We start from the raw sequence: 25685 nt of genomic DNA on the forward strand, positions 1-25685 counted from the left end.
CGTGCCGAATAACTCCAATTAAGGATGCTTTAACAAGGCCCTCATACACTCATTCATGATTTACAAATGGCCTGGTGCACTTGTAAAACGTCTAAATAGAGGGGTTCATAATTTTTTATGGACTGGCAGCCGTGATTCAAGGAAACTCCTCACTATCCCCTGAGAGACTTGTTGTCGGAGCCGAGTGGGCGGAGGCCTTGGGGTAAAACATTTTAGGCTCTTTAACACTTCGTTGTTTTGGAAGTTCTGATGGGGTCTGATTAAGGACTCGAACTTAGTCATCTCCTTATTAAAAACACGATACTTCTCAGCGGTGGGTATTCAAAGAGCGGTTATCGGAAGCTCGATGGTCTGGTCCTCATGTAAAGGCACTTATGGCACAATATGTATGCAGGTTCATTGGTGGATTAGAGCTTCATCGCGTCTGGATTTTTGGAATGACCACTGGATAAAGCCAACGGTGGCTCTGAGATTGGGTCTTCCGGTATCCCAACAGCGGGTGTTGTGCAACAAAATGGAGGAATTCCTAAATGGGGATTGTTGGAAAAATCTTCAAGAACTACCCGATGATGTTCAGTAGGATATATTATTGATTAAAAGAAGCATAGACATGGAGGATTTGTTTGTCTCGGAGCCGGATCCTTCGAGGCGATTCACTGTGAAACATTTCTACAAATCTCTCTGTCGAATGACGGCTCAGGTTCCATAGTACCGATTCATTTCGTGCGTTTTCATTCCTCCATCCAGGGCTGTCGTGAGTTGGAAAATCATACATGGTTGTGTTGCAACTTTTGATAAACTATAGTCCCGTGGCTTCTACCTTGCATCCCGATGCTCGATTTGTAAGTGTGCTACAGAATCCCAGGATCATCTATTCATTGCTTGCTCCTTTGCCATGGTCCTTTGGGATGAAATGGAACTAATTTTTTGCATCAGCATTAACAGAACATGTACTTTTGGAGTTTTTTTCTCTCAATTAACTCAAATTCTTTTTGGCAAATTTATCTTGGGTGTTTGGAAAATTGCGGTTTGCTATTGTCTTTAGTTAATTTGGACCTCAAGGAATGTTGTTGTGTTCAATAACGATCCCCCTTTAATCCAAAATTCTATGCTGAAGTTACATTTATACATCATAGAATCGAGCCGCGAAATTCCCAGCGGCCCCTCACACTCTGATAGACAAATGATATGGTCGCTAGGGATCCCAGCGCGACCACCCTCGGTGCCAAACATTAAACTTGTGAGATGGATAACACCACCCCGCGACTGATAAATGTTAACACCGACGGATCCACTATCAGCTCTCCAGGTGCGGCTGGTGCAGGGGGTATTTTTTGGAACTATAGAGGCTTTGTGATTGGCTATTTCGCCTTCCCAATTCCTGACTCTTATGCGCACTTGGCGGAATTACGGGTTGTGATTTTTGCTATTGACATTGCTTGGGAGCATGGATGGTTTAAACTTTGGGTAGAGGCGGACTCCCTTTATATTGTTAATCTGTTAAACTGGCGCACCTCTAAGGTCCCATGGGTGGTGACCAGACAACGATGGTTGCACTGCCTACAACAATACGCTTCGATGGAGGTAGTTGCCACACACATATTCAGAGAGGGTAATCGTGTTGCTGATGCTTTAGCTAATTTTGGAACTAACTCCAATTGTATTCATTAGTGGAGCTTGGCTCCAACCTTATATTCTTTGTTTACTTTTTATGATCCTCGTAACTTAGCTCATTTACGCTTTAGATAACTCTCTCCCTCTAGTTTGTAATCATTTTTGCATTTATTTATTCTATCGGGTTTTGCGGCGTTTGGTTGTGGGGGTGCCAACCTAGTTGGGATGTCCGTACTAAATAGTTTAAAATTGTTGATGAGTCGGGCACATTAATCGAAGAATATCCTCTTGCACTGGGAACAGTCCCCTGAATACACTCCGACTATTAAGTTAGTAACGGATGTATAGAGAGAGGAAATCCAAGTGCTTAGTGAGAGAAGAAGTTACGTATGTGTGGTTACGGTGGGGGTATTTATAGGTTTCCGCTTTAGCTAGGGCTAGTCTGCATCCCTGAGGCCTCCATACAGACATCCTTCTCTAGTGGCACAGGGCACTCGTCCGGGTCTGATGACCGTCTAGCATCAGGGATCGGGATCGATGGTGCATGAAGGAGGGATCTTTATTTGCTTCATCTTGATTTCCTCCGATTGTTATGGTTGATCGACGGCCACTTTGTGCAATCTTAGCCACCAGAGTAGTCTTTTATTTCGCCAAACTTGCAACAGATCTGAGCAACACCGTTTTTAACAATCAAATATGGATCCAATACAAACAATTACAAATCTGATGTTTATTTTCAATTAATTTGTAAGTTGTAGTTTGTTTGACTGCACTCTGATGTTTATAAATGTAAATTTTCTCGTACTGAGTGAACAAAATCAACAGTTATTTTCTTCTTCATGATTCACACAAAATGAATTGGCAGATTTTATGATCCATTTGAATAGATGTGTGAGTTGTAGTTGGTTTGGTTGCATTCTGATATGTTTGGTTCATAGAATGCTTTTGTGTATGGATACATTAGGATTCTACTTCTTACTTTTTTCGTGTTTCATTTGTAGATGAGGTCCCAATTGGAATAGATTTTTTCTTAATCTTAGCGATCAGAGTAGTCTTTCTTGTTGTAGTTTGTTTGAGTGCAATCCCATGTTTATAAATATTTAAGGTTTTTAGTGTATAAATATTTAGATCTGCTGATGACGAGGAAAGAGTACTGAATACAGTATGAATTGACTTCTTCTTCTTTCCATTTCTTATTTGCATATGATGTCACAATTTTAATAGACTTTTTTTATTCTTCCTTTGTTAAATTATAGATCTGCAGAAGGGAGGACGCCCCGCGTGTCTGCCATTTTGCCCATTCCGTTGATAATTTCTCTTACGCATGGACTGATTTCAGAGATGTTGACTCAGCCACGCTTCGCGTAGACCGGAGTACGCCCCGTGTGGTTTAGTTTTTGGAACTTAATATTTCCTGGTTTCTCCTTCACGCCCCGCGTATACCTGGGGACGCCCCGCGTGGGTGAGCTCGTGGGACGAATATCTCTATTTCACACCTTGCACGCCCCGCGTGTTATGGTATACGCTCTGCGTGGTAGGTGTTGACTGTGTGGGAACGCGTGGGTTGACTATCGTAACTTAGAGGGAATTGCTTTACGCCCCACGTGTAGCATTCCACACCCCGTGTACCTGCTGATTAATCAATTGTTTATTCTTTAACCCGTACCTGCAAAATACGACTTACGAGAACCGAATTAGCTTGATATTTTATTTTTCTGAATTTAATCAAAAGTAAAGGAATTTTACTAAACACACAAAATTTATTTTTATTTTATTATTTATTTAAAACCACACTATTTTTGTAATTAAACTTAATTATTTAGCTCGAAATTAAACTGTAAATCACTCTAAAAGATATGGACAAAACGTCCCTATCACATAACCCTAGTCGCGGTGCTAGAATAAAATTTTCCTATATCTAACACTAAAAATCTCAATTGAGATTTCTGAATAGATTAGTTTTTTTTTGTTTTTTTTAATAACAAAACTTATTTGTACACAAAACAAGAAATAAAAATAAATTATAAAATAGCTAAAAAAAAACTTAAAGTAAAATAAAGGCCTAAATCATACACAGTCCCCTGAACTTGTCACTTTTAGTCATTTTGCCCCCTGAACTTACGGGACGACCCATTTGCCCTTTAACTATTTAAAAATAATGAACAAAAAGAAAGTAAGAAAAACGACAAATTAAAAATACAAAAGTTAAACTAAATTAATCTTCATAAAATTCGTCCACAAATTCAATTGCTTCAATTTGAGCACCTTCATAATAAATTTTGCATCGATTAACGGTAACTTTAAATCGATCACATTTGGAATTTTCTAATTCTAAAGCTCCAAAATCAAACGTTTTATTAACCACATACGGTCCAGTACATCTAGACTTAAACTTACATGGAAATAATCTTAATCGGGAATTCAAAACCAAAACTTTATCCCCATAATTAAAGCTTTTAACCTTAATTTTGGCATCATGCCATTTTTTCACTTTTTCCTTATATACTCTTGCATTTTCCTTATATGACAATCGATTGGATGAGTCATTTCAAAACGTTAATGGACCTTTGATATTCCTAAGCTTTCTTTTAACTATAGTCCTCCAGTATAAATTTAGAGCAGATTACTAAACGTCCTCAACACTAACAAAATTTCTCTCTGTTCTAATACAATATACTCTCTGTTTCAAGCGAAGAACATCCTCATCCCAGAGCAATCCAGGTAATCATTCCTTATCCATATGTTTTTTAATTTATGTTTTTACTCTTTGCAATATATTTACTACTGAATCCTCATACAATGTTATGTTTCAACCCCCAAAATAGATCTCCAGCCATGCATGCTATTAGGGTTCTGCTAGACAGATTTTTAACTCAAACACTAGAAACACTTCAGTTACCAAATTTTGTTTCCGGTACCGAAACCAAATTTCATGACGGTTGTCTCTTTCATGTACAAGATAGTAGACACTGAGCTTGCCTTCTATCATACTGTCGTAAGCGATCCATCAGCATCCAACTGAAGCCCTTTGGGATGCTTGTAAGAAAGCAATGGACTTTCTTAAGGCAGAGTACAATTGATCTATGAAGACTACAACCACATTGAACTAGAGAGGGTTGATAACATTAATGATGCAGTCTTTGCAATGCAAATTGAAGACATGATAGATTTGGAAGCAAATAAATTTTTTCTAAGTTTGTAATTAGGAAAAACAAAGTTTTCCTTAGTCTGGTCGACCAAATCCACAGTGCTTCAAAGGATTTAATTGAATAGATATGTACTAGGTGGTTTCCCCTTTTCCTTGTTTTTCTGTTTAGTAATAGGTTGTTTGGTGTATGTGTTTACCATATTTACGATTAATATAAATCTTCTTTTCTTGTTCTCTTTATGTTTACTTTATGCCTTATATTTTTGGTTTATTTTATAACCGTTTTTTTAGATCAATATCGTTGTTACATTCAGTAAATCGGATATATTGAAGGAGGCAGTTCAACTGTCTTTGAGAGAGCCAGTAAACGATCTGGCTATCGTGAATATTGAGGATTTTGATTTTCCACAGAAGCACATATGTGGAACAACCCTCTTCTTCGATGTATACCCAACTCAGATTACATTCACCGGTGAAAGCTGTATTTCACAGAGTGTAGCAATAGAGAAGGCTGTAATAGAATGTATGAAATTTCTCCATATTCGTAAGGGAGTTGAGATTATGGACTACAATTATGTTGAATATGAGCATAAGAAGAGTAACTTAACTCATTTGATAAGGGATTAGATAATCAAGTACGGACGGAAAGGCAGTATGCAATGCAAAGAAAACTGAAATCAGAGTATGTTTTTGTAGGGCTTTTACCGAACTTGATCGCATTAGGGAAATATTGTATGAGTAGAAGTAGAGTTAAGCAAATTCTCATGTTAGTTTTTAACTTTTTACTTCATTCTCCGGTTTGTGTTTGAACAATATTTCAATTAGTTTATGGCAAATTACTTTATAATTTTTACTTTGTTCATGTTAGTCTTGGTAACATACGAATTCTCGCTTACTCTTGCCCAAGATGCATATCCTTCACAGTTTCACATTCACATTTCACTCTGGCTTACACTTGCCCAAGATGCATATCACTTCTCAACCAGATTCTATTACAACAAATTTTAATTCTCAAGATTAGTTAGATATAGAAGGGCAACATCCATGTACATGATTTCTTAATGAATTTGAATGAATCGTATTGTTTTTCATAAGATTTCAGCTTAAGTTCATAAGTATGGCTGAAATTTGTACTTAGTTTAGTAATTATATAACCGCTTCACTAATTGTTTAGTCTATTGTTTTTATCGTAATGGAGTTTCAATTACATCATGCAATTTTTCTTTACAATTTTTATTAAACCATAAAACATAAATGAGAAAAACATGAAAAATATGTAGAACGAGGAAAATGTGAAAACCGAACATGAAAAAACGAAAAATTGAAATAATTGAAAAATATGAAAAACGAGAAAAACACGAAAAATCGATAAAAAAATGAGACATAACGCAAAAGATGAGGAAAACGTGAAAATGCAGAAATAAAATATTCAGAATACGTGAAAACTAAACCACCAAAAACACGAAAAATGCAAAAAATATAAAAACGGGGAAACATGAAAAATGAACAAAAATATTGTAGTAATTATCATGCCGTCTGATGATGTTCCCATGCATATGAAAAATTTAGAATAGTTGAAGTTCCGATTACATTACAACGGATATATTGTAACAATAATTATTTTTGACAATTTTTTTTTTAAATCTTATGATTCTGGATTTGAATATTAGGATTCGAATTTACGGGCGAATCTAAATTATAATAGAATCTTATGATTTCATTCCATCCTAGGAAGTTGAGAACAAAGCAGAAAATCATAGTTCAGACATGTAAACATTGTGAATTAGTTCTATTAGGATTCCATTTCCATTGGATTTGAATTTTAAGTACTTGGTAATATGATTTCTTTGCTCACATTAAAATTGCATTTCTAAATACTATTTTAAGTTCAACATGGTAAATCTTGAATTTTTTTTATAATATTATAAATTTTAACTGAATCTTAGGATTCTGTTTGATTGATGAGTCACGATTCACAAAATGAAGATTTCCATTCACGAGTCTAATCTCGACTTCACAGCCACGAATTAGAACTTTGATTGCATTACAACATTTATTACATTATATTGCATTACATCGTACCAAAAACCGGGGGTGTCAACCTAGCTGGGATGTACTCGTCCAGACCCTTTAATATAATTCTATGGATGAATGATTTTGTGGTAAATGCTGCAACAAGCTCTCTTCTGCAGATTCTATTGATTGATTATAAGAATTCAAAGTGTTGTTTGCTATATCATTCTTCCTGTTTATCCATGTATGAGCATTTACTTCACCGTCCACTGGTCTGGACTGAAAATTATCCCTGAACAATATTTATTATCAAATAAATTGTCACTATCATTCTTCCTTCTTATTTCTTTATTTCGGTATTTCCTTTGCTAATCGGAAAAAATTTCGTGATGGTCGGAAAATTCATAGCGGTGGCCGAAAACTGGAACCGTGTGCCAGAAACATCAACCTTGTGGCTGAAATTTTCTGTAAAAATGGTGCATTGTAAAGATAAATGAAGAGAGAAAGTCTAAGAATTGATTAAGGAGAGAGAAATATGATCTGTATTTATTGTGGGGTTATTTTATTTTGGTTCCATTGGATGGATTGAAACCATTGAGGACTTTCCCATATATATGTATAATAGATGACATATTTAGAATTAAGTTTGATAATCTGATTTAGTTGTAATTTTATAATTAGTTACCATTTTCGGAAAAAATACAAAAATAAACCTTGTGGTTTGAGCCAATTTCAAACATAAACTATATGGTTTAAAAATTCACAAACAGATACCTTGCGGTTGATTCTGTTACGCCATCTCCAACCATATAGAGTTACTACATCAACACTTCTATAATCGTCTACTCGATTAGAACTCTAAAATGAATATTTTTGTTGATAATGAGGTGTAGGAAAAAGTAACGGGTAAAAGAGAGGTTGAGGAGTGAGAAATGAGGTGTAGTATAGTGATTGAATAGAAATATTATTAAAAATTAAATTATAAAACAAATGAATGTAAAAATAAAAATATCCCTTTGACTTAAAACCGTTTGTTAGTTTAGACTATCTTTGCTAACGGAATCAACCTCAATGTACCAATTTGTCAACTTTAAAGCACGTAGTTATTTTTGAAAATTACTCAAACCATATTGTTTATTTTTATACTTTTTTCCATTTTTTTTGGGATAAAGTGCAAAAATACCCCTAACTTTTACAGCCAGGAGCAATTTTACCTCTACTGTCTAAAATAATGCAATTTTACCCCTAACGTTGTCAAATTGAGTCAATTTCAGACATTATTATAAAACACAGATATTTTGTTCCTTATTCTGGACTAATTGCATACCCGTGATTTAATAATAGAATCAGAGATTAATATTTCGGTGAATGATTTTGATTTTTTTTACCCAACTCTTACAAAAAGCATTATATTTTTCTTAAAAAATTATCGTCTAATCATATGTTTATGATGTGTTCCTAATGAGTGATAAAATGACTCACATATGAAATGTAGATGACAAGAGCTGCCAACATTAGGGATAAAATTGCACCATTTTAGACTGTTAGAGGACCCACTATCTCCTATCTTGTTTGGTATTGCTGAGGATTTCTTTTCTATATGGATTTAAAAACTTGAATCAGAAGGCTTGCTTTCTCCCATGCATTGCTCTCATGGTACTTGCTTCCCGACCCATTTACTTTATGCGGATGATATGCTGTTATTTGCTAAGGCCACAAAGCTTAATGTGCGAGCCATCAGAGCACTATTCCAGACATATGGAAATTTCTCGGGTCAGAAGGTCAGCTGGGAGAAATCGGCAGTTTACTATCAGGTAGTCTTGGAATCAGATGGGCGACCTTGCCTATCACATACCTTGGAGTCCCGCTTTTTAAGAGTGCTCTAAAGTCTCGACATTTGATCGGTTTGGCGGATCATTTTCTGAACACTTTTAGTCAATGGAAGGGAACAACACTCTCCTTCGCGTGCCGAATAACTCCAATTAAGGATGCTTTAAGAGGGCCCTCATACACTCATTCATGATTTACAAATGGCCTGGTGCACTTGTAAAACGTCTGAATAGAGGGGTTCATAATTTTTTATGGACTGGCAGCCGTGATTCAAGGAAACTCCTCACTATCCCCTGAGAGACTTGTTGTCGGAGCCGAGTGGGCGGAGGCCTTGGGGTAAAACATTTTAGGCTCTTTAACACTTCGTTGCTTTGGAAGTTCTGATGGGGTCTGATTAAGGACTCGAACTTAGTCATCTCCTTAATAAAAACATGATTCTTATCAGCGGTGGGTATTCAAAGAGCGATTATCGGAAGCTCGATGGTCTGGTCCTCATGTAAAGGCACTTATGCCATAATATGTATGCAGGTTCATTGGTGGATTGGAGCTTCATCGCGTCTAAATTTTTGGAATGACCACTGGATAAAGCCAACGGTGGCTCTGAGATTGGGTCTTCCGGTATCCCAACAGCGGGTGTTGTGCAACAAAATGGAGGAATTCCTAAATGGGGATTGTTGGCAAAATCTTCAGGAACTACCCGATGATGTTCAGTAGGATATATTATTGATTAAAAGGAGGATAGACATGGAGGATTTGTGTGTCTCGGAGCCGGATCCTTCGGGGCGATTCACTGTGAAACATTTCTACAAATCTCTCTATCGAATGACGGCTCAGGTTCCATGGTACCGATTCATTTCGTGCGTTTTCATTCCTCCATCCAGGGCTGCCATGAGTTGGAAAATCATAGATGGTTGTGTTGCAACTTTTGATAAACTATAGTCCCGTGGCTTCCACCTTGCATCCCGATGCTCGATTTGTAAGTGTGCTACAAAATCCCAGGATCATCTATTCATTGCTTGCTCCTTCGCCATAGTCCTTTGGGATGAAATGGAACTAATTTTTTGCATCAGCATTAACAGAACATGTACTTTTGGAGTTTTTTTTCTCTCAATTAACTCAAATTCTTTTTGGCATATTTATCTTTGGTGTTTGGAAAATTGCGGTTTGCTATTGTCTTTGGTGAATTTGGACCTCAAGGAATGTTGTTGTGTTCAATAACGATCTCCCTTTAATCAAAAATTCTATGCTGAAGTTACATTTATACATCAGAGAATCGAGCCGGGGAATTCCCAACGGCCCCTCACACTCTGATAGACAAATGATATGGTCGCTAGGGATCCCAGCGCGACCACACTCGGTGCCAAACATTAAACTTGTGAGATGGATAACACCGTCCCGCGACTGGATAAATGTCAACACTAACGGATCCACTATCATCTCTTCAGGTGCGGCTGGTGCAGGGGGTATTTTTTGGAACTATAGAGGCTTTGTGATTGGCTATTTCGCGTTCCCAATTCCTGACTGTTATGCGCACTTGGCGTAATTACGGGTTGTGATTTTTGCTGTGGACATTGCTTGGGAGCATGGATGGTTTAAACTTTGGGTAGATGCGGACTCCCTTTATATTGTTAATCTGTTAAACTGGTGCACCTCTAAGGTCCCATGGGTGGTGATCAGACAACGATGGTTGCACTGCCTATAACAATACGCTTCGATGGAGGTAGTTGCCACACACATATTCAGAGAGGGTAATTGTGTTGCTGATGCTTTAACTAATTTTGGAACTAACTCCAATTGTATTCATTAGTGGAGCTTGGCTCCAACATTATATTCTTTGTTTACTTTTTATGATCTTCGTAACTTAGCTCATTTACGCTTTAGATAACTCTCTCCCTCTAGTTTGTAATCATTTTTGCATTTATTTATTCTATCGGGTTTTGCGGCGTTTGGTTGTGGGGGTGCCAACCTAGTTGGGATGTCCGTACTAAATAGTTTAAAATTGTTGATGAGTCGGGCACATTAATCGAAGAATATCCTCTTGCACTGGGAACAGTCCCCTGAATACACTTCGACTATTAAGTTAGTAACGGATGTATAGAGAGAGGAAATCCAAGTGCTTAGTCAGAGAAGAAGTTACGTATGTGTGGTTACGGTGGGGGTATTTATAGGTTTCCGCTTTAGCTAGGGCTAGTCTGCATCCCTGAGGCCTCCATACAGACATCCTTCTCTAGTGGCACAGGGCACTCGTCCGGGTCTGATGACCGTTTAGCATCAGGGACCGGGATCGATGGTGCAGGAAGGAGGGATCTTTATTTGCTTCATCAAATATTTTCTATAAAATTAAAATCACTAAAATTTTACAACTTATACATTGATTTAATTTTTTAATATTAAATTTCAAAAATAAATATTAATAAAAAATAAAAATAAATTATTAATAAATACCAAATGAATATTAAATAGAATATTCAAATCATTCATATATTTAACTAGTTTAAATTAAAATTAACGGACAGTAGTAAACCATCAGCAACAAAGGTCATTGACAACAGTTGTTAGGAAATAACGGATTCTAATGATGTCTTATTGATAATGGTCATTACAAACAACTATGCTGAAACTCATCCAGACTTTTGAAAGACCCAATTATACAAAGGAGAAATAATAAATTGAATTTTAAAAACAAATACTTGAAAATAATTTGTTGATAAATATTAAATAAAAATAGTCAAATACACAACCAATACCAAATCTCATCCTATTGAATTTCAAGGATGAATTTAGACCATTGATTTGTTTTGATCTTGTGGTCCACATTAACCCTATCATTAACTGCTACTATATATTCATCATATACCAAAACCTAACCCTAACACAAATTAGCCGCCTCTCTTCTCTTTCTTCCATCTCTTCCACATAGAACCCTAAACTAAAAAGAAAAACAAAATGCAGATTGTTGAGAGAGAAAGGGAGAATGATCTCAATAAATCTTCACATATACCAAAACCTAACCCTAAGATTGCAGATGTGGCCGGCGGTGACAAACATAAAGGAAGGGGTGTTTCCTCCCGTTGTTATGATTGATCGCTGACAACTTTCTGCAATCTTAACCACCAGAGTAGTCTTTTATTTCGCCAAACTGGCAACAGATGAGTGTTGTGCTCAATGCATATTATTCAGATTTTCGAGAGAGAAAGGGAGAATGATGTATATGGCTACTCTGGCTAAGATTGCAGATGTGGCCGGCGGTGACAAACATAAAGGAAGAGGTGTTTCCTCCAATTGTTATGGTTGATCGACGGCCACTTTGTGCAATCTTAGGCACCAGAGTAGTCTTTTATTTCGCCAAACTTGCAACAGATCTGAGCAACACCATTTTTAACAATCAAATATGGATCCAATACAAACAATTACAAATCTGATATTTATTTTCAATTAATTTGTAAGTTGTAGTTTGTTTGACTGCACTCTGATGTTTATAAATGTAAATTTTCTCGTACTGAGTGAACAAAATCAACAGTTATTTTCTTCTTCGTGATTCACACAAAATGAATTGGCAGATTTGATGATCCATTTGAATAGATGTGTGAGTTGTAGTTGGTTTGATTGCATTCTGATATGTTTGGTTCATAGAATGCTTTCGTGTATGGATACATTAGGATTCTACTTCTTACTTTTTTCGTGTTTCATTTGCAGATGAGGTCCCAATTGGAATAGATTTTTTCCTAATCTTAGCGATCAGAGTAGTCTTTCTTGTTGTAGTTTGTTTGAGTGCAATCCCATGTTTATAAATATTTAAGGTTTTTAGTGTATAAATATTTAGATCTGCAGATGACGAGGAAAGAGTACTGAATACAATATGAATTGACTTCTTCTTTCCATTTCTGATTTGCATATGATGTCACAATTTTAATAGATTTTTTTTATTCTTCCTTTCTTAAATGATAGATCTGCAGATGATATCTTTTATTATTCTGGCCACCTAATTAAATCTTGTATATGTATATGTTTGTTTATTCAATACAATGAACTTTGAATATAGTGGATTCAATCAAGTTATCTTAAGAATTGGAGTTGTCAACGGAACTGGTGGAATTTAGACGTCTTTTTTCTTTTGTTTCTTTTCTGCTTCCAAAATTTTGGTCTTTTTTTAGAGGTATCCAATCATAATCCAACCTCTAATTCAAACTGTTTTTCTTGACAACTCCATCAGACCTTTTACTTAGGGGTATCCACTACTATAGAATTGGCTTAATACATGTTTGTTGGTCCTTGTACTTGACCCAAAACTTTAAATGTACCTATGTACTTTTAAAAGTCCAAAATGAACCCTTGTTCTGGTCTAGTTTCATTCAATAAATCCCAATTTTTGAATAAAATTTTGGTGAATGCTTAAAGTGGAAGACCATTGTCCTAAACTTTGATATTTTTCATCATTAAAAGTTGGAGGAGAAAGAGTTGATGTGTCGTTGAAAGCCATGGTTGAGTTTTCTCTGAAAACTCAAAGACCCAAAAGATTATTGATGCTCTTGCAGAAATAGAAGAAAATAAAATTAATTGATCTACATCTCCCCTTGATTTCTATTTTTATTATTGATTTTGTTGTTTGTTATTCTAAACCATAAACAACAAGCCTATATATAACAAAGAAATAGATCACCATAATATTTAATAACTACTAACCTATTTAGTATGTATTAACTATAGTAACATTTAACTTATTTATTATATATAATAATTTTAGTAACTCTACTAAATAAAATATATCAAATATTTTTTCATAACAACTGAATCAAAATAACTAATTATTAAACTTTGAGTCAAAACTAACAGAAATTTACTTAGCAATAGAGAAAACGAACAAGTCATCAGCTGGTGTTTCAGCCTTTTTTAATTGAAAGGCTGGCAATCAGGGAGTGCAGATTACAGACATCCCAGCTAGGCTGGTACCCCTGCTCTCAGCACCCAATCCCTAAACCAATTTATTAAAAAGAATAAAGAATACAGTAGAAAACCAAGTCAGGAAAAAATAACTAAGCAAATCTGTAGACTTGCCAACCTCCTATGTTACAAAGGAAGGCAGAAATACAAAATTGAGGGATGTCCGACCACCAAACCAGATCAGAATGCATTCTACCGTAATTAGCTAGGAGATCATCAACTTGATTACCTTCTCGGTAAATGTGAGAGACCACCATTGTCATTGAGTCCAAATTTTCCAGACATTTTAGTCAATCCTGCCTGGGAAACTAAGGAACTACTCTGCTTTTGCTCCGCAGCAAATTAACAACAAACATTGAGTCACTCTCTAGCCAAAGCCGAAGCCACCCCCTATCGAACGCCATGTTAATGGCTGTTATTGCTGTCGAGAGTTCTGCAGCATAGGAAAAAGACGATTCCAAGTTATAGGAGAACGCTCCGGAGAATTCACCGCGCGCCGATCTGTAGACTCCCCCACAACCCGCCGAACATGGGCAGCCAATAACAGAGGCATCTGTATTTACTTTCATCTAAGTGTCCGGAGGCGGTTGCCAGCGCATTAGAATTATACGCAGAGCCCGATGCTTTAAAACAGGGAGCTGGAGTTCTCTAAGCGTGTGCAGCTCCCACTACAAGAAAATGGTGAGTTAGCGACCGAAGTTAGCGACCGGTTTATATTCGGTCGCTAAATAGCAACCGAATCGGTCGCTAATAATTTTGCCCTGTTGCAAAAAGTGTCGGCCTAATTGACCCCTGTTTTACCAACTAGAATTTTTGTTCAGCAACATGTCACGGGGTTGCAAAATAAAATAAAATAAAAAGTAAAATAGAAATAAAAAAATATAAAAAGAAAGAAGAGAAGGTTTTGCTCATCTCTCTCTTCAAGCCCTAATTCTTCTCTCTCTTCGAGCCGCAATTCCTCTCTTTCTCTTCGAGCCCTAATTCTTCTCTTCGCAGTTCCTCTCTTTCTCTTCAATCTCTAATTCCAGAACTAGTATACCTAATTCCTCTCTTTCTCTTCAATTCCTCTTGGATAACTCCTTTAATTTCTTAGCGCTAGATGTTAGTGCGTGGAACTCAAATTATTGTTCCGCTCAACCTTAGATCTCCCTTATAGCAGCAGGATACAAGATAGGGTTCAAGCTCTTCTGAGTTACCAAAGAGGAGAAAAAGTTAATTTCAAGGCGCTAATGGCTCTGATTTCTTTTCTCTTCATGGTCGTTCCCTTTAATCCGGCTACTACTCATGGCTGGTCTCTTCAACATTTTTTAGAAGCTTTAGGAGTCCAGGAAGAAGAAAAGCAAAGTCAAGGAAGAAGCAACTGGCTGGTCTATTCAAATAGGTTTTGGTGTTATGAAGCACGTTTGGAAGAAGCTTTTGCTCGGTGTCACTGTATTGTTCAATTTTCTGGTTTAGAGGCTAAACATTCAATTAAAATTTCTCCAATGGTAACTTTTCTATCCTTTGATTTTTTATTTTTCCCTTCTAATATCCTATCATTTTTGTTATATGTTCTGAATTTTGACCAATGTTACCTATTAAACTCTGTAGTTGTGCCTTGTTTAGGTGTTTTACGGTGTATAATTGGGTTAATCGGTCTTTGTCCTCACCTCTTTGCATAGCTTGGAGTTTTCAGACCAAATCTACACTTGCTGGCCTCACTGGTTGCAACTATCAAGGTATGACACTCACTGATTGAAAATAAGTGATCCTTAGGAATTTATTTGATTAATTGGTTCTTTAGGAATGATAAAAAGATGTTTGTTTTATGAAATGTGTTATTAAGTTCATTATGTGCACGTGAAATACTTGATGGGATTATGAATCAAGGGTAGTAATTTGAACTCTGGTTTGCTATAAAAAAAATACATCAATTAATATTATAGTATACAAGATGAGAAGATGAATAAGTTGAAGAGAAATGGCATCAACATGTAAAGGATTCAGGCAATTGACATCATGTAGGAAAATTGCATAATTAACATCAATATGGTTCCACTTTATCTGAAAGACAGAGTTTCTTTTATTCTTGACTTGATCATCTCATCAAAGGCATTAATGTAAATATGGCTTCTGTTGGGCATGCAGTAAAGTTGGAGTTGCTAGATCAACTGTTGCTTAAATTAGTCACATCAATTTTCTGTTTCAATTTTTGGATCAGATTAGTTAAATGGTCATAAATTTTTTTGCTTAAACTGTTATGAGTTACCATTTTGCAATTTTTGGCTCAAGTATCATTGGTTCAGTGGGTTGTTTTCTTACAAGTTGTTTCTACTTACAATTTAGAGCATGCCTCTTGTAGATTTTCAATTTGGATTGGTAAATTGAAACAGATGTTTCATTTGTTCTTGAATGTAAATTTGCAAAAAGATGAGTATAGTCTTCACTCATCCATTTTTCACCTATTCCCATTAGATCTTTGTGTTCTTTCACAAATAATTCATGAGGAGTATAGTCTTCACTCAAATTATTATTTTGGGTCAATTCATGTATCAAAATCACCTCCTCCCCTTGGGGTGTCGCTGCTTTCATCGTTTTGGTGCTTATTTTGCTCCAATTCCAGTCTTCCTTTCTTGATTGCTGGTTTTGATATCTATATATACTTCTTATCAGTAACGGATGAAATTTTCCAGTACTTATAGTAATTAGTGGCTACTCAAATCCCTCTGGATTCGGTGGCTACTCAAGTCCCTCTGAATTTGTCACTGGTTCTTGTGTTGGATTTCTGTTGTCCACATAATATTGATTATAGAGTCTAATCATATATTGTAAACCACTAGCTGCCCATAAGTCTTTTTGGTTACATGTTAATTTGGAAGGTCCCCACATTAGGAGAAACTTCTTTTTTGATTCAATATGAGTTTAAATGATCTCTACAGGACATGTCTTGTCTGGTTTTTTTTTTTTTTTTTGTAGCTAGTTCAGTTTGACATTTTGCTTGTTAGTTGATTCCCTGATTTGATTATTTTTCTTGGGTTTTTTCAAGAGTTATAAGATAAGGAAACATGAAATTGGTTCTGGACATCTTAAGATATCTCTCAAAAGATGATTTTAGAGTTCTTACTGATGTTGAGATGGGCATGAGTAATGTCAGTACCTATATTCTCAAATATATATTATTAGTATTTGCTTTATAAATAGTCCTGTAATGTCTGATATGTTCTTTTTCACATTATTTCTGTTTTTTTTCACTTCATTTCAATTAATATGACATTATTATGTACCTAATTAATTACTTCGGACATGCAGGAACATACAAGGTTTTAAAAAACTTGCTCAAGCATAAGCTCTACACCACGACTTCTCCAAATGAGTTAAAATGCACAATAGTATCTACATAAATACTTTTTGAAGTTTGCCAACTTATTTAGTTATCGATTCTTATTTAGTTTTGCTGCCCAGTTAGTTTAATCCACTTATGAGTTATCAAATTGCTTTTTTCCAACTCCAGTTTTATCAGTCAGTTATGCTACTCTAATTGCTTTTTTCCAACTTATTAAAAGATGGAATACTCAGGTTGCTTTAGTAAATGAAACAAATTGGTTTTTGGGGAAGTGTTGTTACTATAATATATCCATAAAATTACTAGATAGACCCACCGTTTATAACTTGTCTTCTTTTCTTTGTTCCGTGTTTTGACCGTTATAACTGCTCCTCTTATTTCCGATTTTTCGTTTTCTTTTTTCATTTGTTTTCTTCTTCTAATCCTTTTTCATGTATAATTTATTCTCTACAGATTCAGGGAGAACTTAATTGTTGTACAAAAAGTGGATTGCTGGAGTTTGTTGATCTGTTTCTATTCGGTTTTCAGTTTCGATCAGATTCAGGACTAAAATCGTTGGAGTTTGTGGGTTAATACCTATGTGCAAGGTAAAGAGTTTCCTCTTGCGAATTTACTATATTGAAGCATGTATTGTAGTTGACTTTAAGCCATGTTCCTTAAAAATTGGTTATCAAATGCTGAGTCCGCTATTTTGAGACTGTCCCGTTGTTCATGCTCTACTGTCTCTGCTATTCATGCTCTGATGTCCTGTTTTTGTTAATGTCCTGCTGTTTTTTTAACTATTTTAATGCTTGTTGTTCGTACTGTGTTTCTTTAGATTTGAACTCCTTATTTCCAAGCTGGGCTGTCTTTGTAAATCATGTTGTGTCATAACTTTTATGTCTATTATTCCATACAGAATTTGTAGTTTACATTTGCCTATGATTATGAAAGTTGTTGCATGTCCTGTTTCCTAATATTGTGTCCTTTCGATTCTTGGCTGCTGGCATAAAAAATCATTAACACATGTTCTGTCTCCTTACTTGCCAAGTTAAAATTGAACAGACAATTGAGTAAATTGTTCACTCCATTGAAGAATTAAGAGCGTTCTACCTGGCTGGAGGGCTTAATAGGGATGATGGCATTTTTGGACTGGGTTCAGCTGCTTCCGAGTATTATCATGACCGGTATCCTAGAAATTTAAGATCATTGTCATTTAAAGTTCTGCTGATGAATCTAATTAGGTGTTAATACTGTAATTCTTGAGATAAGAACAACATTGAGACTTATGCCTTAATGGCTTCAATGTTTATATATGTATATTGACTTAATCTTTGAATATTATTTATGAATGTATATTTTTCGTTTCATGAATTATTAATTAAATATGTTCAATTTATTGTGAAGTTTGCTTATAATTGTAATTATAAATAATCTTAAATTTGATTGGTAATGTCCGTATATATTAGTGCAGTCCGTATGGAAATTTGATGAGAAAAAGTATCCAAAATTTTACCGACGGCAATTCTGTTTGAATTCGTCGGTAAACGATACGTGGTGCATGGTGCTTCTTTGCCAGTTAGCAACCAGATTCGGTCGCAAAAACAGGTCGCAGAATTTACAACCGCAGTTTGCAACCGACTATTCGGTTGCTAAATGAGCAACCGATAATGAAAATAACAGGTTGCTGATGTTACCAACACGCTACTTAGCGACCGAAGTGATTCGGTTGCAAAATGGTAGATTCCGGTTGCTAAACAGCATTAGCGACCGAATTAGCAACCGAAAATTCGGTTGCTAACTCGCTGTTTTCTTGTAGTGTCCGTTGTCGAGTTCCACATAGAGTCATCACCAAGCTTACCAGATTCGTGAATTGAATGCCATAGTTTGCGCAGAGTTAGCGAAATGCATGGTTCTTCATCTTTAAAAATCGCTTTATTTCTAGTCGTCCAAAGGATCCAAATTCCACTGACAACAGCGGATCTCCAGAGTGCACTAATTTGCGTGTTGAAATTCTGATTGTGCGCATCTGTTAACAGATCCAACAACTATCCCAATCTATATAATTTGCGCCCGAACAGAGATTCAATTGAATTCCATACCTGTACAGAAAATGGACAAGTTAGGAATAGATGATTGGCCGTTTCTGTGTCCGCCCTGCCGAGGCTATAGCGAGAGACGACGTGACAGCCCCTAACTCGTAGTCGATCATGCGTTGCTAAAGCCCCTAAAATTTCTTTCCAACAGATCAATGAGTGGGAAGGCGGTATATAAGAGTGTATTGAATAACAGAATATTCTAGGAGTCCAATATTATTAAATAATACCAGATCAACAAGTGGGAAGGCGGTATATAAGAGTGTATTGAATACGGATCGTTACAGAATATTCTAGGAGTCCAATATTATTAAATAGTAACAGATCAACGAGTGGGAAGGCTGTATATAAGAGTGTATTGGGTTTAGGGGTGGTTGTTTAGGGGATTCCAACCTTGTTGAGATGTCTCCGACCTTCTTTCCTTATCCCCTATCTTTTAATAAAAAAAAAGAGAACATATGTAACTAAATAATATATTGAAAGCCAAAAAAACAAAATAGGGATAGTAACTAAATAATAAATTAAAAGCCAAATAACAAAATATGGATAGGTCGAGTGTCATTTAAATCAAATATAATTAATACCTAAGGATGAAATGCATGAATGCTTTATGTCTTATAAAATGAATAACTCAATATTTTAAAAAAATGAATAACTAAAAAATTAAAAAAATGTTGTGGCCTAAATCACAACCTTTCAATATTGTCCTTTCCGAATCCACGATCATTATGTTATCCAAGTCATCCATCTGTGCCTCACTTATAATCACATCTCATCTCTCTATCTTATATATGTACATTCTTCATTCTCAAACTTACCCAACTCACTGACATATCTTCTTTTCCCTCAACCCTATCATCCCTCTTTAGTCTCTTCACTATTTCCAATGGCACCTAAGGCAGCAGAAAAGAAGCTGGCAGAGAAGAAACCGGCAGAGGAGAAGAACGCCAGGAAAGCACCGGCAGAGAAAAAGCAGAGAGCAGGGAAGAAATTGTCTAAGGAAAGTGGAGCCGCTGACAAGAAGAAGAAGCCATCCAAGAAGAGTGTTGAGAGTTACAAGATGTACATCTTCAAGGTTCTGAAGCAGGTTCATCCTGATATCGGAATCTCGAGCAAAGCTATGGGGATTATGAACAGCTTCATCAATGATATCTTCGAGAACCTGGCTCAGGAATCTTCTCGTCTGGCTAGGTACAACAAGAAGCCGACAATTACCTCTCGGGAGATCCAGACCGCCGCCAGACTTGTTTTGCCTAGAGAATTGGCTAGGCATGCCGTATCCGAAGGTACCAAGGCTGTTACCAAGTTCACAAATTCTTAGGTTTTCCTTTGATAACCTAATTTGATGTTAGGTCGCTGTTATGTTTGATTTAGGGTTTTGATGATGTCTCCTTTAGTTCAGTGTAACTACAGTAATTTAGGGTTTTTAGGATGTCTCGTTTTTTTCAATGTAACTACAGTAATTTTATTGCGTTCAATTTCATCTCTTTGATTTCTCCAAGTGTGATGTATTTATTTTGATTATGTGGATTTTAATGTTTGATTTGTGTTTCTGCTGGTGCTTTTTTGAATTAGGTACTTTTGTATCTGATTTAGTTTCATTGGCTTGATTTTGATATGCATTAGATGTAAAGAGGAAGCTTTTGTACACAAATAAATTTGGTATTAATCGAACTAAATGTTACAACTTCATGTCTGGTTTAGGGTTGTTTAATTGCTGTATTAGCAATTGGTACTTGTTAAATCACTTTAAAAATTGAATCAAATTATAGTTTTGCTCATTTTTATCTTGCTCTCTTTTATTGCTGTAAGCTTTTGTTTGGGAGATTGGCAGTCAATGAGGTAGAGAGTTAAATGAGATAATAGAAAGGAATGTAAAGTGATTGAGTGTGTTTCAATTCGTTCATTCTCTGTCATATCAAATTTTTTAACTTTGAATAAAAGAATTAAGTCCAAGGATAAAATTGAACAATTTTGATCAACTATACTTAGAATTAATCGGAGTATAGTTTGCTTCTGTAAATCAATTAAATGTTATCTTCTTTCAAGAACATCCTCCATCATTTCTCCACATCTCTTCAACTGATTCACAGTTACTAAGGTTCTATTAAAGAACTCATCAATTGTCTTTGACTTCTTCATCTTCAGTTTCTCATACTCACTTCTCAAGGTTTGCAAACACACATTAATTGTTACTTTATTTTTCCCTTTAAAGGAATTTTCAAGATTCTTCCATGCATCCCTCAATGTTGTTGCAGAGAACTTTTCATGAATATAATCTCATCCAGACACATATGGATGAGAGAGAGTGTTTGTTGGTCATTCTTCTTTGATTTCTTTAAATTTAATTCCTCCTCATTCTCTGGCTGATCATATTCCGTTTGTACCATATCCCATACTTTTTGGGAACCCTTGCCAAATCCTAGGGTTAGTTAGATATTGTTTGTTGAGATACTTCCTTTTGGTTTGACAAATTAGACTGCGTTTTTTCTCTCAAAACCAGCCCATCAGTAGCAATATATTTAAATGTTACCAAACAAACCTTTTGTTCTAAATAACTACATCTAATTACAAACCTTTTTAATTATAAATGTCAAATATTCATTTCTTATGGTCATCTTTGGTAGATCTTGTTTTTCTTGGTGAAAATTGAAGAGCTAGCCTACAAAATGTTTTCGAAAACTGAACAAGACCTTAGTTGTGAACCAATTTTCAAACTTTCAGTTTCTTTCTTATTCTCATTGTTTCAGTTTTTACAATTTCCGATGTGGGATGTGAAGATAGTGTGCGCATGCTTTCGAGGGAAAAAAAGAAATTGTCCTTTAGTAAAAAAATCCATCCCACATCGCCTACTTTCAAATGCAAGAATTTTTTTGTCCTTTATAAATATGCAAGTGAGGATGAATAAACAACAACTCATGTATCGTGTGTTTTATTATGCCATCATGAAGTATATTAAATCCACTATGGATTTGTTTCAAGTTTTGTTTTTATATTTTCAATTAACTTGTTTTAAACATATTGTAGAAAAATAAACGAGCACCTCGCGAGCTCGTGAACAATCAAGCTGCTAAACGAGCCGAGCTCCAATAACAAATTGAGATCGAACCAAGCTCGAAGCTCAGCTCGAGCTCGATAAGAAACTGCCGAGCGGAGCTCGAGTAGGTCAAAGCTTGGCTCGGCTCGGCTCGTTTACAGCCCTACTCCCAAAAGTCTTTCTCCTTGACAAACCTCATTAGACTATTTGTAACGTGAAGCATCTACATACAACCTCATATCTTCATTTCCTTAGGAGAATAAGGGCACAAAGTGATAAAAAATAGAAGAAAGCTTTTCAAGTTGAAAATTTGGAAGCAAAAGGAAAACTGGATAGTTATGGTCTAATATTACCATGGACAGTTGAAAGTCTACTCATTTGGCAACAGATGAACCGAAGTTATCGGAAAAACAAAAGTCCATTTGCACAACTAACATTCATTGCTACAGAACTTTCTATTCAGCTCACGAATGTTGGGATATGATCAAAATTCTCATTGATAAAGTAATGAAAATAATGAACAAAAGAAGGATATAACTTATTTTCAAAAGATTTATTAACATAGGTTCCTTTAATATTCAAAATCTATAGTTAGTCCTACTTTTATACCAAATAAAAGTGATTTTCTAAGTGATTTTCAATAAGAAGGACAACTTAAGTAGCAAATATAGATAAACATAAACACATATATATCCTCTAATTCACAAATGTTCATCTATGAATTCACTTTTGTTTACTCGGAAACAATGGAGCTAACAAGAGTTGTCAAAATTCAGGAAAAAGGGCTTTTTAAAAATTGGAACAGGTTTTTAAAATCATAGAAAATTCTCTCAGTTAATGAAAGAAAAGCAGGTAGGCAAATCAGAGAATGATACATAAGATGAGAGTAAAACCAAAAATTTCAGATAACCTTACCAGAAAAATCAACTCCTATATCCCTACTTTTAACTAAAGAGTTTCATGCTATAGTTGAAACTTTTTTATAATAGGTGATAATGAGTACCAATATATTTACTCATTGTTTTGTAGTGACTCACTGCAAACCTAACATCTAGTTGATTAGTTGATTATTGACACCAGCCTGAACTCTGAGTTACTCATACTGACGTGTTAGCCATGATATCTTTATAATGTCTTTTAACCAATGAAATTATTGGAGTGATCTAATTGAAAACAAACTCAAAGTTGAGTGATTTTATTGAGACAAATTTAAGTTTAGTGACCAACGGTGCATGTAACCCTATGTACTTGTCCAAAAAATTTAATGCCATGTACTTTTAAAATGTCATATTTGTCCTCATAAACTTGCTTAAAGTGACATGTTGACCCAACTTATCAATGTCAGAAGTAAAATTGACTAAACTTGACAACGTTAGGGAAATTTTTACAAGTAAGGAGCAAAGTTAACGATAAAATTACTCCTAATTATAAACTTTTTTATGCCTGGTTGCAGTGAAGCCCGACACACCGGGACTGGTGTCACTTTGTCTGGAAGCCATATATCCCGCCTTCTCGCTCTATGGTGTGCTGGAAGTCGATTCTGGGCTATGAGGTTGTTGTATTGTCTCACAGTGCAGCCTTTGCAAGAGGGAAATGGAAACCGACATGCATATTCTTGTAACGTGTTATTTTTCTGTGCAGGTTTGGAGATCAATCGAGTCGCTGTTTGGCCGAACAATATACACTTCGGGTTCAGTTACTGACCTGATACAAGAGAATCTTAAGCAGAGATTCAGCACCCAAATTGGTGCGCTATGGAATTCAGCGATTGTTAATGGGATGTGGACCCTTTAGACTACTAGAAACAGGGCAATTTTTGAAGGAGCAGATCCCCAAATCTCGCTAACTCTTTGCAGGATCTGGCAAGCTGTTCATGAAACGGGCAGACTCGGTCATGGAGCAATGTGGAAATCAACAACGGAGCAACATATTTTGACAGAGCTACAACTTCCAATTCAATTGCACGGCGCTCCCATGATAATTCTGGTGCGTTGGCAGCCTCCGTCGGCCTTCTGGATGAAGGTGAACACGGATGCCTCAGTTACTGGCTGCTCGGGTCCCGCCGTCTGCGGTGGCATTGTAGACACCGAGTCGGAGGACTTGTAACGAAAACCTTTAATAAAGCGGTCGAAGCGGTTGGTTCCAGGAAAATTTTGAAAGAGAAAAACGTATAATAATAAAACGGTGAGTCAACGAGAATCGTGGTCGTTGAGTGAACGGCTCGTGGACGCTCCGCGACGTAGAGCGAGCGCCTAGCGGCAGCCGACGTGGGTCCGACAACAGTCGGACGCACGTCCGGCAGCGCAGGGCGTGCGCTCGGCGTCCGCGGGATGCCCGACGGCCGTCGGGCATGCACCCCCGACAGCCGTTGGGCGAGCGCCCGACGGCCGCTGGGCAGGCGCCCAACGACGTTGGGCAGACGCCCAACGATGGTTGGGGGAACGCCCAACATCAGTTGGGCAGACGCCCAACGATGGTTGGGGGAACGCCCAACATCAGTTGGGCGTACGCCCAACGATTGTTGGGCGTTCGCCCAACATAGGTTGGGCGTTCGCCCAACCAGGGTGGGCGATCGCCCAACCCCCTTTGGGCGACGCCCAATTTTACTCGAGCGTCGCCCAAAGTTCCGGGGATCCGTTTGCCTATATAAGGCACGGATCCCCATGCATTTAGGGGAGGACTTTTGGGGAGGAGCTTCTCACTCTAAACATTTTTAGAGAGAGAAAATCTTTTTTTTTGGGAAAAAACATTTTTTTTCCTAAAAATTCCAAATTTCCTAAAAGTTAAAATTTTACCAAAACACAAAAACACTAGAAAAGCACGATTCGTGGAATCAACCGACTTCAACCGTCAATACCGAACTTGAGGTATTATCCGAGCACTAGACTCGTTTTATTTATTTCATTTATTTTATTTTCTTTATTTATTTTTATGTTATAATTTTATTTATTTAGTTATTCATTTATTTATCACGTTTCATTTAGTTCTTCGTATTTATTTTTATCCCGTGTTAAATAAAAATTCGGTTTTGTTTTAAAATAAAAAACCTCGTTTTAATATCCCAATACGAACCGTGATCTGATTAAAAGGTAGTTCGGGTATTAAAAACGTTGTAATTAGGGTAAATTCTAAAAAAAACCCCTTGTGGTTTGATGTTGTTCCAAAAAAACTCTTGTGGTTTGTTATTACAAAAAAAAAGGACTGTGGTTTGCGCCGTTACCCGAAAAACGGAAATGGTCTTAACACCGTTAATTTGCTGACGTGGCACAGGGGTAGAGTTGGAAATTCGAATTTTTTTTTTTATTTTTTTTTTTATTTTTTCTCTCTCCTCTTCTTCTCCTTCCTCCTTCTCCTTCTTCTCCTTCTTCCTTCTTCTTCCTCCTTCTCCTTCTCCTTCTTCTTCTTCTCCTTCTTCCTTCTTCTTCTTCTCTCCTCCTCCTTCTTCTTCTTCTTCTTCCTTATTCTTCTACCTTTTTTTTCTTTTTTTTTTAAGTTTCGAAAATTTTTCCAAAAATCTGGGATTCCAGATTTCTGGAAATTTTCCAGATTTCCGACGGAAATATGGAAATTTCCGTCGGAAATCTGGAAAATTTCCAGATTTCTGGAAAATCTGGAAATTTTTCCAGATTTCCAGATTTCAGGAGAAATCTTCTCTTTCTTTTTTGTCAAGCTCTTCGGTCCGTAATTCATACAAAGAACCACTTT

General features: G+C 36.3%; 1 protein-coding gene and 1 long non-coding RNA gene across 5 annotated transcripts; both read left to right on the plus strand.

Annotated features, from left to right (window-relative positions):
* Positions 1 to 14453: 14453 nt before the first annotated feature.
* Positions 14454 to 18125, plus strand: LOC136223661 (uncharacterized). 4 transcript variants are annotated; one of them, XR_010686067.1, is made up of 5 exons: positions 14454 to 15033; positions 15152 to 15264; positions 16835 to 16914; positions 17322 to 17455; positions 17899 to 18125. It is a non-coding gene; the product is annotated as an uncharacterized lncRNA (long non-coding RNA). The 4 variants fall into 4 exon arrangements; XR_010686065.1 differs by having other exon boundaries at positions 16835 to 17455; XR_010686069.1 differs by having other exon boundaries at positions 16835 to 17455; positions 17913 to 18125.
* A 1577-nt stretch (positions 18126 to 19702) lies between these two features.
* On the plus strand, positions 19703 to 20483 carry LOC136222260 (histone H2B-like). The gene has a single exon (XM_066009836.1). The coding sequence runs from the start codon at positions 19830 to 19832 to the stop codon at positions 20262 to 20264; it is 435 nt and encodes a 144-aa protein (XP_065865908.1). The 5' UTR covers positions 19703 to 19829; the 3' UTR covers positions 20265 to 20483.
* Positions 20484 to 25685: the final 5202 nt, after the last annotated feature.

The sequence above is a fragment of the Euphorbia lathyris genome, chromosome 3 (assembly GCF_963576675.1).
Source record: "Euphorbia lathyris chromosome 3, ddEupLath1.1, whole genome shotgun sequence".
Taxonomy (NCBI): domain Eukaryota; kingdom Viridiplantae; phylum Streptophyta; class Magnoliopsida; order Malpighiales; family Euphorbiaceae; genus Euphorbia; species Euphorbia lathyris.